General features: G+C 36.2%; 1 protein-coding gene across 2 annotated transcripts in view; it reads left to right on the top strand.

Annotated features, from left to right (window-relative positions):
• The window catches only part of EVC2 (EvC ciliary complex subunit 2), a 63681-nt gene that overhangs the window by 27598 nt on the left and 21610 nt on the right, over positions 1-14473 (top strand). For both annotated transcript variants that reach the window (XM_042871947.1, XM_042871948.1), the window contains 5 exons: positions 2621-2945; positions 5573-5812; positions 7434-7609; positions 12096-12255; positions 12847-13304. In XM_042871947.1, coding sequence (XP_042727881.1) covers positions 2621-2945; positions 5573-5812; positions 7434-7609; positions 12096-12255; positions 12847-13304 — 1359 coding nt within the window. The remainder of the gene's footprint in view (positions 1-2620; positions 2946-5572; positions 5813-7433; positions 7610-12095; positions 12256-12846; positions 13305-14473) is intronic.

Raw genomic sequence — 14473 nt, 5'->3', positions numbered from 1 at the left:
TATCTAAAAGCCATTAGTTCATTTTAGGGCTGTTACATTCAGAAGCTATTAATTCTCCTGTTGTAAAATTTCCTCTGTGACCTCTAATTTGAATAATAAAACTTAATGACACAATTATTTTATAGTTAATTAGAGGTTTCCTATGTGCGTATTTGTTTTGTTCTAATTAACTATGCTTGTTTCTTCCCTGGCACTAGTTTCTTTCCTGTATTCTGTTATTAGGTCCGTGGAAGACATTGGACTCTCTCTCTGTTTCTCTGTGTTTGGCATATGGGATTTTCACCTTCCAGATATTTCTGACAGATCTTTAAACCTTCTTCCTCTTCAAGTGAGTTAAAAATCTTTACACTCGCTGTTTGCAGCTTCATTTTATGTCTGTTCACTTTTCCTTTCCACTCCCCTTTGTACACCTATCTTCTGTCCTATCCTTACTCTTTCTCTGCATACTTTGCCCAGAAGAAGCTTTGATCTTTTTCATCAATGGGCCGACATCTGCTAACTCTGCTTCACTGACTTTCATGTTTCTATTGTGTTGAATATGCTCAGGAAGAGATGCAAGACCTTTTAAGCATCAATTGCTTGAAGAGTGCAGAGTGTTTAAAGTAACTTATTAAATCTATTTTGGTCTAAGAATGCAAACTGTCAGGTTATGATTTTTTTTCTCCTGAGTAACACAAAGCATTGCTCATTTAATCTGGTTGATTGTAAGCATTGTTCTCCTTGGGGACTTATGTCTGAAAGCATTTGTTGTATTCTACGTAGTAGATTCTTTTTTTTTGTGCTGACTGCTTGTGTCAAAGACTTTCAGAAGTAGGTTAATGCCAAGAACTGCCTATTGATGTCTACGATGCAGCTTGCTAAGGGTCAGGGTACCTTCAAACCTAGATGCACCTCTCATTGGTGTGAGAACTTGAGGCAAGGTGCATGTGGTTGGCTTGATTTGCTCCTGCAGCCTGCTTGGAGGACACTGATCAGAAGCAGAGCACATCATATAAGGTATAAGGCACATTTCAGATTTTTGTAGACAAAATCTTTCTTCAGCTGTCACTAAAAAGTGACTGCTGCACACCAGGATGTGACCTATGAGAGCTGTGGCTTACAATTACTTTTTATTCTTGTTATTACCCCTAAATTGGTGGAACAACTCATGTGCTTCTTCTGCTCCATTGTATTCTTAATAAATATGCTGTCAGGAAAGTAGAAGGTGAGACTTGCAGGTAATCATGATCTTAAAAGCCTTGCTTATCATCAAGTGGGTGATAAGGTAAACTATATCTCCTGCTTTTGGCACTAGGATCTTGAGGAGCAGAGTTAATCAGGTACCGTAGTTCTTCCTGTTAAGCAGATGAAAATCTTACTCAGAATGCAGTCAGGTGTAGTCTGGAATGACTTGCAGTAAAAAGAAATAAATGCTGTGGGAAAATTAAGGGAAAGATAACCGTAAGATAACTGAAAGTTTTTTGGTGGTGTTTGGTTTTGGTTTCGTTCTTGGATCACTGATGAAGAAGACTATAAAACCACTAAGGAGGTAGATTAGGAGTAGCTTAACCTTTGTTCCAAGCTTTGGTGGAAGAAAGTCTGCATTTGTTGTTAAGAGGTTAATGTTGTGTTACAAGCTGTCTATCAAAGTGGGAAACTGTGAGGCATTGCCTTTTAGTGACAGAGTTAAGGAATTGACGTCTTTCACGTTTCAATGAGAAAAGGTTGTGACATGCTGTGAGCACCATTTGGCTGCAGAACAAATAAAAACAATAATTCAGCTTAACTGCAAAAAAAAAAAAAAAAAAAAGGATGGATGGCTTTTGGTTTTCAAAAGTGTATTTTGTAGATTTTGTAGATTTTTTTTTAAAAGGTTCTTAATCTACATGGAAGCATACAGAGCTGTATTTTCATCTAAATTGGCATGCGAGGGCAAAAAATACCTGCTTATTTGAATTGGTAAAGCTACAGAAATTGCCATAGATAAGTCCTATATGAAATGAGAGTAATTGTCATTCCAGTTTAATTAACACTAAAGATAATTGAGACTGTATTCATATGTAACATAGCATTTATGGCATTTTGTTTCACAAAAATTAAACTGTCTTTTCCAGAACTTTATTACTCTTATTGAAAGAGATACATCAGCTTTTTCAACTTTTTTTTTTTACATCAGCACATAATCAAACCTTTCCCTATACCCTGCAGAGAATACAAAAGAGTAATGCATTAATATGGATGGCAATTTATAGTCTATTCAGTTGCTCACTTCATCTACATTGTGTGCTTACTGGCACAGTTTTGTTGTTGTTCTCAGTTTTGTTTTTGCGGAATGTTTTGGTGTTTTTTTTTTTCTTTTAAAATGAGGGAATGTTTTGCATTGCAAAGAAAATGGTTGCCTTTTCTTCCTCTAAAACAGAAGTGTATGAATATACATCTTTCATTGAAGTTAATGTAGTAGAAGTCAGTTCACTCTACTTTTAAATGATTACTGTCATGATCGGTAAACTCATATGGTGATGTATTCCTGCACTTCTCTCACTACCATTTTCATTTACACAGCATTCAATGAATTTAGATATCCTTGTTTTATGATAGCAATTTCATGAGATGTGAAACAGTCCTGATGGTTTCTCTACAGCTTGGAAGTTGCCAGTCTGACTCGGGCAGATACTGATTTGGAGGCATATCGAATGCAGATCTGCAAAGAAGTGATTGATATGATGATGAAGAACATGGTGTTAAGTCACAGCCTCATTCCACACGTGGAGAAGAGGATGAGTTCAGTTTTCAAAAAGCAGTTCCTTACAATGGAGAGAGAGTTTCAGGAAGAGCACGAAAGGAAGGTTGTGGCTTTAACAGCTGAGTGTAATCTGGAAACAAGGAAGAAGATGGAGACTCAACGCCAGAAGGAGAGAGCTGCAAATGAAGAGGCTGAAGAGTTAATGAAAAAAGTGAATGAAATGGTAAGTCTTGTATAGAGTGGAGAAACTTTGCATGATGTAGTTTTATGTAAATGGTTTCTCTTTTGCAGTAGGATGGCTGAGTTGTTCTCTTAGAGGACTGTGCAAATTAAATGTTTTCAAAAGATCAGATTTAATGAGAGTGGGTACTAGCAAGAAACTGTTTTGCTTTACTGGGAAAATGAAATCATCTTGAGAATCTGTGACACCTGAAAACAAAAGGCCACCACTATCTTGCTTTATTTTTTGCTTGCATAGTTGCTCACCCTTGCAAAGTAGTTCATTATTTATTATTTTGTACTGCAGCAGTTCTAGGAAAGAAATTCTAGGAAAGAAAGTATTTTACACATTCAGAGTAGAATCATAAGCCTTATCTGCATCATAAAACCTACAGTACAGATAAAATTTCTCCAATATTCTTATTTTGAAGAGAATGAAAATACATTAGCCATCTCCACCAAGGACTGTTTTCTTCTAAACCAAACGAAGGCAACCAGAGCAGTCCATATTTAAAGCAGAGCAGGAAGTGAAATTTTCTTGAAAATAGCCTCTCAGTAACAGTGAGATAAATCATGTTAAGATGAATATGATTCTTTACAAGTTTAGGGTTCTCTGTAAGTAAAATCTTACTGCTTATGCCTGTTACTTTTGATCAGAGATTTCTGACTGAATGGGTATTAATGCCTAGGATTTCATAGGTGGTCATTTCAGGAAGTAGAGCTGAAGTCATCTGACCTCCATTTCAGTGTCCCTGATACAAAATCATCCTCAGTTCCTCTACATCTTCTTTCAAATATTTTACAATAAAACTGATATATTTTTTTTCCTTTTTAACTCACATGTCTGGAGAGAATTCTGGTAATTTCTGAGTGTTTCACCTCTGTAACCTTAAAATTCTAAAATATTCAAGTTTAATATTTCATGCTTGTCTAAGTTCATAACTCAAGTTGAAGAGGATGACTTGGTGGGAAGAAATAGCGCAGTTTGTGATTTACCAGTGGTGCTTTGGTTCTGGAGCACATGTGGGTGTGTGGGTATTGGATGTGGCACTTCTGAGTTTCCAGCTGTCTTTGGATAAGTTGTTTCTAGTAATAGATTCTCTTAGACCTTTATACATGCCTGTGTCTGCTGTCATTATAGACATTTCCTAAGTTTTTGGCATTCTGTAAAAACACTTGTTTTTTTTTTTCCTGTTTGCATACCATATACCTGTAATTGTGAAGGACTTCAATAGCAATTTGTGATAACAAATTAGAGAAAAGTGTTTTGCTGAGGGTTTTTTTGCTGGTGAAGTACCCTCAGCATGCTGAGGCTCTGGAAGAACTTTGATTTCAGATTATTCAGAGTTCAGTGTTCAAATTTTTACTAAACGTGCATTCAACCAGTAGATCTTATTTGCACAAAATACATTGCTGCTCTTTCAGTCTTGTTTATATTAGAAATCCCAAACAGTAGCTGTCATTAAAAAAATTAAGACCAATTGTCCTTATGCATTTATGATCTACTTATGTTCTGTTACCCAACTTTCAGTCCCCTAAGATCCTGACAGTAGTTATGCTTTTTGGAAGAGAACGGTAAAACCCAGCAGAATGTATGAAAGAATGTGGTTGGTTTTTTTTTTTACTTGCGGTGGAACTTGGTCCAAGAGGATATGCTGGAGAATTAGGGATGTCTCACACTTGAACTCCTGCCAGTGGGTGACGTCAGAGAGACAGCGGTGACAAGCAGCTGCAGCAAAAGCTTCTTCATCCTTTTTGGTCAAAACAAAGAATGGATATTCCTTGCCTTTTTGATCAATTGTTCATTGCCTACAGTGCATCGCTTGGGAATGAGGGGTGAGCTTAGGGAGGCTCAGTGCAGAGGACAGTTTTGTCAGTATGAATAGTATGAAATTCTGAACAAGACTCACATAACACTTTGATAGCTCTGCTAACATAAGAAGTATCCTTTGCTCTTTGGGACATGCATGTTTTGATTTGAAAATGAGTTCATGCCATCTGTGATTAAAACTGCGAATACGTAAATCTTACTGGAGAGCTATGAGAAAGTATTTCTTGCAAAGAAGCTTTTAAATTAATTGCCATTTAATTCTGCTCCATTGTTGTAACTCTAAAATGGCTCTATTGGATTAATTTGTAGAAACCGATAGATAAAGTAGGTCACTGATAATCAAAACTTCCAAAGATTTGCAATGTAATAGTTTTTTTTCTAATCTGTATGTTTTTAGATATCTGTGTTTTCTGACTTATGTAAGTCTACTCAATTTTAATATGATTTCAACATTGCTGAATGTAAGAAATTAATTTCATATATATATATATGAATATAAATATATATATATATATATATATATGTTGAATCTCATGAAGTTGGTTTACCTTCAGAAATGCTTCTCAGTTCTAATAATGCCTTGGAAGCATCATTTGGGTTATTAACTGAGTATTGTACAATCCATCATTCCAGCAGATAAACATGGAAAGTGTGCACAGATTCAGTATTAGCCTTCTTCAAACCTGAAATGATAGCGACCAGAGCGTGCATAAAATACATACGAGCTACTAACTTCAATGCTTTAAAATATTTTGAATGCTGAATTTATTCAGAGTTATTTATTATTCTCTTCTCTGCAGCCTGCTGTAGAATACAGAAGTCTTCTGGATAGACTTCACAGTCTGGAGCGGGACCATCTGAAGAGGTTCCTTCTGGTAAAGCAGGAGGAGTATTTTGCAAAGGCTTATAGACAGCTGACTGTTTCCCAGAGAAAGGAGCTCCATAGCATCTTCTTTACACAGATAATAAATGCTACTTTCAAGGGAGAGCTGAAACTGGAAATAGCAAAATCATTAGTGGAAGATTACTCTAAAATACAGGTAATGGGACAACTGTTCTCTTCTTAAGCTGATGACAGAATACAAACCCATAGTAACTTTTGTAAAATATTTCAGGAAGCGTATGCACTTGTGCCTAAAATGTATTACCAATATATTATCCATATATATATATTATATACCAATAAATTTATCCATATATTCATATATATCCATATATATATATCCATATATATATATCCATATATACATATATCCAAATTATCCATATATATTATATACCAATATTATATTATTATATTATATTATATTATTAATTATAGCTAATTTTCATAGGAATAACATTTAAAAGTATATTACCATTGTTATGTATGTTTAGATATCTGTACAACTGTATATGAATGCATTTGCACAGCCTTTTTCTGCAACAGTGAATTAGATGTATTTGCTACAATATTATTTGCTAGTACTTGACTTCTGTTTTCCTTGGTAATATTTTCAAAGTGCCCAAGGTTTTAAAGCTAGTCTTTACTACTTAAGGAAAATAAGACTAAGAGGTCACCTATGTCATGCAGAAGAAATGAGGCTGAAAACTTACCTACACTATGCATGGGGAGATTGTGATATACAAATCTGAAGTTTTGCAGTGAGTATTTTGTGTCTGTGCATAGCTCCTGAAAGCTGACTTAGTAGAGTTCTGTCCTTGAGCCCTTTTCCACAGTGTGGACTGTAAGCAGATTTGTGTTCGTGCAGCAAACTTCTGGTTCCAAGTCTGCCCTAGGTGATGTTAATGGGGCCCTTAGCTTCTGACAGAAATGTCAGGGTGCATTGCAACAGCATAGTGTGTGTCCTTGAAGGACTTTTTACTCTGTTTGTGTTGGAAGTTAGTGTTATGGATTCTAAAAACTCTGGGAATTGTTCTTCTGCCTGTTTCTTGACGAATGAGTGTCGGGATCCTAGACATTGAGGTTTTGGAGGTTACAAAGCAGTATCTGAAAAGTAAGTGTTAAAACATAAGGTCCACTTGTAAAACTAGGTGCATTGTCAATGCTTTGTACAAAAAAAGCCTCACATGGGTCACTAAAAGACATACATGCTATAAAAACTTCTCCAAAAGGTAGCTAAGCAACCATAAATGATAGGGCAAAGAAAGAAATCCTGAAGATGTTTGTTTTGCTACTTGAACATGGGTGACCTAAGTATTAGAACTTGTCTTAGATACCTGAATGTGTGCTAGAAACCATCCTGTACACACATTTGGTGTCTAATGCAGCCACTTGTAGACTTAAACCTTTCCTATTCCAAACTGTTGAAAGCAGAAACTTCTGAGCCAGCCTGCGTACAGCTAGTGTGGATTTTCCCATGCCGTGCTGGACACATGTAGGAGATGTATCCTTGTCTTTGAAGTCAATTTAGGAGAGTACACATAAAATAGAGGTATTCATACCAAAGGCTCTTTGTGTTATTTTCTTTTGATGAAATAATGTTAATAATTCAACATGATCTCCAGACTTAAGTTTGTATGAGCTCACTGTTTTTTTCACTTGTAAAAACTTTTTAACTTCTCTCTGTTTAGAAGCAAGTCTGACCTGATACCCTTAGGTGTTAGTTGAAATTACAATTATATCTAATTAGATATGTTTGTTCACGTTCTTTCCTGTAGGGAGACATTGAAGAGCTAATGGATTTTTTGCAAGCTAGCAAGAAGTATCATCTGAACAGAAGATTTGCTTACAGAGAGTATCTTATAAGAAAGATACAGTTAAGGGATTCTCAGGCCTCTGCTCTTATAAATGCAGCAGCAACTCAGATATTGAATCTCATTAATAAGATGGAAAGGTAAATGCCTCAGTTGTTTTTTTTGGTATCCATCTTGGTGTTTATGTTTCCTAGCAAGAAAGATGAATAAAAATATGTGTGGGGGTTGAGTTTATTCTAATATTTTGTAACTGACACCAGTGTCAATTGGCTGAAAAACAATCCAGCACTGCTGCTACAGGTCCTGTGTACGCATCTTAATTTGTGTGTTTCAGATGTCTGTATTGGTGTTATTCACTGGCATCGTATGGGGCATGCATTCAGAGAGCAAGTTTAACATAGGTAATGCAACACCAGCCTTTTGGCATCAGTGGCAAGAGTCAGCACTGGAGAGATATATCAGACTTTACCTTGTGTATTTTCTTTCATGATGTTGATTTACATTAAAAGTAATTTAATATTAGAAAGCAGGAAGTCTGTCCAAAACCAAAAGATTGCATCCGTTGAGATGGTACATTAACTTATTTAATTCATGTAGCCTTTGCTTACTCTTCTTGTTTACTGACATGCTGAGTTCAGCCTCAAGATTTGTTGATCAGAGAGTGGTTCTTCCCATATGCTTAGACTGCTTTGCCTGTTTTGCTAAAATCTGCAGCTGTGTGGCTCTAAGACAGAAATAAATCTCTTGGCATAGGAAATAGAACTCAGGCACATCTTCCACAGAAAGTTCCTTTCCATCAGTTTGTGCCTCTTTTCAGAAACGTATTATGCAAGAAATGTTCTGAGATGTTTTCACAGATGTCATTATGTGAAAGGCCTTAATGAGAAACTCATCTGTATAACCACTGCGTCCTTGGATCAAATCATTGCAATAACAACTGGAATTTCTCAAGTCGAAAAATAGGTTCCACTCAGTGTTCAATGCTTGTTACTGCGCTTAATAGTCAGAAAACAGATCAACAACAGAATGAAGAGAAGACATGTAGTATTAGTAAGGCCTAGTGGATTTCATCTCCAGAAATATAATAGGAGGGATGATTGTACAGGCATACAAAAAAAAATACCCTTCCTCCAAAAAGCCAACAGCTTCTTCCCTCTTAAAGCATAATTTCCAAGATGAAAAATAATTCCGTAGTGCTCCCCTTCCAAACTTCTCAGACTGGCAGAAAAAGAAAATGTATCCATAGTTCTAGATGACATTTGTAGAGAATAAATCCCATCTCACTTTTTGAGTGTAGAACTAGTTATTTTCCTGTAACTTCCCATATCTGCTGGGTCACAAATTCCATTCAAGCAAATTTTGCCCAGATTCTTATTCAAATTCCATTCTGAAGAACAAATTACAGAATATAGTTATTTAAATTTTTTGCTAGTTATTTTTTTTTCCTACAAGCAAACTGAAATATATTGGTATAAACCCAGAGGAAGTTATAATCTGTGCTAGGCAGGCTTGAATTTCAGTTTTTACCTCTAAACTGATTTAAGGCATATTTACAAATTTGGGAGTTAAAATTTGAGCAAGAGTAGTTTGGAGCTGCTACTTTAAATTTGTGTCCATAATATCATCTTATTCCAGAAGTTGATTGAAAGTGAATATCTCCAGTAGTAATGCAACAGCACAGAGCTTTTTCATGATTTCTTGCAGCCTTTTCTGCATATAGCTCTTTTCTGTGTTAAGCTTTTACAGCCTTGAATTATTTACTTCAGTTATTATTGGTACTATGCCAGTTTGGCAGGTAAAATCCTAAAATAGCTGAAGTGCAGTAACCTGGACATCATCATGCAGGTTCTCTGCATACAGTCTGTTTTGAGACAGCCTCCATATACAGCTTTTCTGATTGATCTCTTCTGCTTCAGTGACTTTCTTCTCTAGCCTCCATAAAACATTTCTTTGCTGGGGTACAGCTTTCATTAGGCAGTTCTCCATTACATTTAATACAATCTACTACTTCTTATTTTTAGTGCTTTTACTATACATTTTTTCTGTAAACCTTTAGGCTTTCATTCTGTACAGAGAAGTCAAGGTTTTTCTCCAGTTGACCTATGATGTGTGCTTCTCATGAGCCCACACTGCATCTCTGTACCTTCCAAGACGCTCACTGCATTTGCATGAATCTTCCTGTAAACCTCTCTGTCATTACTGTAGTATTCTCCTTCATTAACATTCTCCTTGTACAAAAACATTAAACATATGCCTGCACATTTTTTCAATGTGTGGTATGCTGAGACCAAGCATATCATACAATCTTATACTATTTCACTGTCTTTCTCCTCTCCTTTTGTTTTGTATTTCAGTTCACAGTCCTTTGGTAACAGAGTGTCTTTCACTTCTAATACACCGACTGTTTTTACTCTGTATTTGTATGGAACTAGAAATGAAGTTCTCTTGGAATGACAGAGCCTCCTAGGAACTACCATAATACTGATTAATAGAAGTTACCGTTTAAACTCCTATAGGCCTCTGAAATGGCAGGAGTTCTGCCCACTATTTTATTATGTGGGATTTTTAAGTAGATTCCAAATAGATCATCAAATGCAGTTTGAGAAAAAGGCATATGGATCTCTAAATAATCAACAACCCTGAACTGAAATAATGTAGGCTCTTTTTTTTTTTTTTTTAATCCTAAGATAAATCATCTTCCAGTCATTCTGTGTTGCATGTCTGTTTGGAAATTTTTCATTTGCAGGATGATTCCAGCACATCTATCTTTTTCTATTGCAGATCTTTCCACTGCTCTGGACAGGGATTTTAATTGGGTGCAGTAAGACTGGGTTTATTTCTTCAATGTGAGACAGGCTGAAGGTGTTAAGAATAATACTTGGTTATTATCTTACCATAATAAATCTACCTTTGATGCAATAATCTTTTGCCTTGGGCTTGATCAGAAAGGAAGCATGAGATCTATCAAATACAGATACGAAACTTGGTGCTCTTGGGTCCATAATGATTTGCTTGGACATAACACTGAACTTTATTTACTTTCAAGGCAAAAATGACTTTGCCAAAATATATGAGAATAATGCTTGGTGAATTGCTCTCAAGTTGCTGAGAGGCATTTTAATCCTCCTTACAGAGGAGTAGAAAAATGCAGTAGACACTGGAAGAAACCTCTGTAAAAGGAGGCATTCTCTGGTTGACATAGCTGTGAGAATGCAGATCTGAGTTTCTCTCCAGCACAGTCAGTACATGGGGGTTATTTTGTGGCTTGCTCAGATATCTGCAGGTGCATGAGCTCTAGTTGGAGAGGTGAGAGTTGTGGAATTTGGACACCACATTTATAATGCAGTAACTGCAATCAAGTTAGAACTTTATATTCTCCTTCACTTATTTTAGCTTGTAGTTTGAAGTTTTTTCTTAGTTAGAATAAGGCTGCAACAGTATGAACAAATCCTAATAAAACAGAATTAGGCCCCATACATGGAGAAGGTTGTGGTGGTAGATTGCTGTGTTTAGCCATTACTGTAGCTTATTAATTCTGCTAGGTATCATGCTGGAACAGAGACCTGAAAGACCAACATATAAAGACCAACATACCAAATTTTTCAAAATTGTATTGAACCCATGCTTTGTATGTAATATTGATACGGGAAGAGGGGATTTGGAAATTAAACCAGGAAATTTTGGACAACATCCAGATTCAGCTTTGGAAGAGGTGCGTTCTGCTCAAAATTTCATTTGGCCTTTTCAGCACCACTTCAAAACTCCAGTGTGCTTAATATAAACTTAATATATATAAATAAACTTAATATAAAATATAAACGGCCCAGCAGACTGGCCTGACTTAAGATAGTCTGCGTTAAGATGCTCTTCCATTCTTCTGTTGTTTGAGAAAGATTTGGGAATTTTCTATTGTAAATAGTGTAAATAGGACAGCAGACAATTTTAGAAATTAAATTTGAGTGTATAGGAAGAGAATTTTTGTAACTATTAAACTATTATTTGTATTTTGCTTAATCTTTAATGTTAAATAGGATAGCAACTGCGGGTAGATCTAAACTTCAGTTTGAAATAACCATGTGCCTAAGACCGAGAGTTTGCTCTGTCATAGTATTATATTTCACTGTTTGAAATCTTTTTCTTATTTAAATGCAATAGGAAAGCTGAATCTAAGTGTTTTTATTTGATTAAATTACATCCTTAAAAGAGAAGATTGCTTTTAATGAGAAGGAAATATAAAAGACATCTAGAGTTGCATCCCAGTGGCATTAAATGAAAGATGTAAATATTATTCATAATATATAAGGTTTGAAATGTCTCATTTGAATATTACTTACATTACTAGATGATATGTAATTGGTTTTGCATTTGCCTTCCCTTTCTTCCTTCTTCCCATTCCTTCTTCATACTCTGCCCTCACAAACTGCCTTGATTCTGCGTTCATCTTTGAGATTAGGGCTATCCTTCTGTTATCTGCTTGTCTATTTAAGAATTATGTTACTGCTAAAAAAACAAAGATCTTTCTTTGTGGCTGCTTTGTGGAGCCTTATTACTGTACTAATTGCTTTAAATATCTTTTTGCTTGTAAGAATTGGGGGTAAGAGGTTTCAAACACCATTATTGTTACAGAGCGGGTCATCTACATGAAAGTCATTTGGAAATGCTGCTGGACCGAGCTGAGGCTGAAATTAATTCTGTTAAACAAAAATTCGATCATGATTTAAAACAAGAAAAGCAAAAGCTTCATCAGAAACTCATTACCAAGCGAAAGTGGAAAATGTTGCAAAAGGTAATTATTTTCAGTAGATTTATTTTTCCAGGGCTTAACGTGAAGGAAAAATTGAATGTACTGAAAAGTAAGGCATAGTTCTTAGGTTGGAGGTCAGCCAAAACAGAGATGAAAATAAATGTTCACTTTTATTTGCTGTGTATGATCATGTATTGTACTGTGTTTATTATTCAGTAATTAACAGCTTTTCATAAATAAATAAAAAAAAAAGAAAAAGCCTGCAAGAAATTAATGTAAGTGAAGAAACTTATGAAGCCCATTTGCTTAGTCTACTTGTGCATTGTTACAGTTTTATCTTTTTGGGATTGGTCAAACCACATGATCATACGTTTCTGTAAGTCATAGCCTTTCTCTCTAACAATAATTAAAATAATCTCAGATAATTAAAATAATCACCTCCCTCGACCTGCTTGATGCATATAAAACCATTATGTTGCCTACTAAGTAGATATCCATACACTGAAAAGCAGTTTTGAGAACACTGAAAAGCAGAATTTTATTTTTGCTATAATATGCGTATTTAACAAGCTTACATTTGAGATCTGTCTCTTCTCTTAATCTTGTTCCTCTTTTTGGCAAATGAATCTGCAGAAAGAGCAACGGAAGGAGCAGTTGTCCGTAGGGAACGCCTTTAAAACCTCAAGGGAGATCACTGACTACCTGAGCCACTGGAAAACTCTTCTGAGTGATCATGCCATTGAATTTGAAGAACTTACTGAAAAGCTGGATAATGAAGGCAGTGAAGAGCTGAGAGACCTTATATTTAATCTAACAGAGAAAACTGTTGAAGAACTTAAACTTGTTCAATATGGAGTATTTGTGCAAGAGCTGATAAAGCTCAGTGTGCCAAAGATGTTCCTGCTGGAAGTTGTGGAGGAGCATAAAAAAGAGATCATTGCTAAACGTGAACACCTTGAAAGGGAAAAACGTGAAAAGAGCACAGCTGCTGAAGAGTTGCTTCAGCTCACCAGGCAAAAACTAAGCCAAGAGCTGGAAAATAGTCTTTCACAACAAAGAAGATTAAGGAGCTGGGAACAATCAGTATTCATGCAAGTATCTCTCTCTTTTCTTCTGTTTTTCTAATTAGTAATAAACTAGTAGCTGACAGACCTGTGTGGTTGTAATTGTTAATGACCAGTTCTCTGTCATGCACCTGGGAACTGATTCTCACAAATGCTCAGCCCCTGCAGAGCCAGCAGCATGAGCTGACAGCCTCTACAGTCTAACTCTTCAGTGGAATTTCCAGGAAATAGTGTTTTCAAAACCAAAACAGTGCAGTACTATTTTTATACTTCAGTTTAGCCTGTGTCAGTTGTCACTTGTGTGTCTTTCATCGTTGTTCTCAGTCCCTTCTCAGAGATCCAGGTTACTTTGCAAATGTCATTTAGTCAGGCCTATTTATCCCTACAATCGATTTTTATGTATCCCTTCCAGCCACAAGTCAAGCTTTATCTATCATGTGCTCATTTATGCTCTACAACAGTAATTTTACTTATTTCATAAATGCCCAGCATAGTAGTGTACCCCTCCAGTTCTTGAGCTCCATCCGTCAGACTTGGTTAATTTGCCCTGATGACAAAATGCTGCTGGTACCGAGGTCCCAAGGCAGAGAGGCATCATGGCATGCAATGCAGGTGATGCTGCAGAGATTTGCTGACTTCAGGCACATCCTCTGGCCGTTGCTTTATGCTATGATGTGACCTTGTGGAGGTGGAAAGGTGGGGGGCCATGCTACCTCCCCTGGGAGACCTTAGGAAGGGAGGGACCATGACTGTAGCCAAGAGAAAGCAGGCACAGTGCTGTGCAGCAATTTCCTGGATAAGCTTGCAGTGTTGTTAAGCATTTGTCTTTCAAGTACTTTTTTGACTTAGTTGTTTTATTACTTGAACGTTTACAGTATTGCATTTCCTATACAATGTACTTAACAACAAACTTGGTTAGAGACATAGTAACAGAATTGTAGCTTTAGAGGAAACCACTGGAACAGGCGATGTGTGGAGCCTAAGGAACAAGCACACCAAATGTGAGAAATCATAAAGAAAAAATGCATCAGTTAAACTTTCTGCTTACTGCCTCTTCTATGAATAAAAGAGATTTGCTTGGTTGTTTTTGTCCAGGCAGCATGTCTCTTAAGTTTGTCTGCTGTACAGGCAAGACAGGGCAAGAAACCTTGTCCACTGCATGTTTGCTTTGTTAAAGAATAAAATCCATTTGCATC

This window comes from Lagopus leucura, unplaced genomic scaffold (assembly GCF_019238085.1).
Source record: "Lagopus leucura isolate 7727_CA_CO unplaced genomic scaffold, USGS_WTPT01 Super-Scaffold_100004, whole genome shotgun sequence".
Lineage (NCBI taxonomy): Eukaryota > Metazoa > Chordata > Aves > Galliformes > Phasianidae > Lagopus > Lagopus leucura.
The sequence above is the reverse complement of the archived record's forward strand: the minus strand, read 5'-3'. Positions and strand labels throughout refer to the sequence as shown.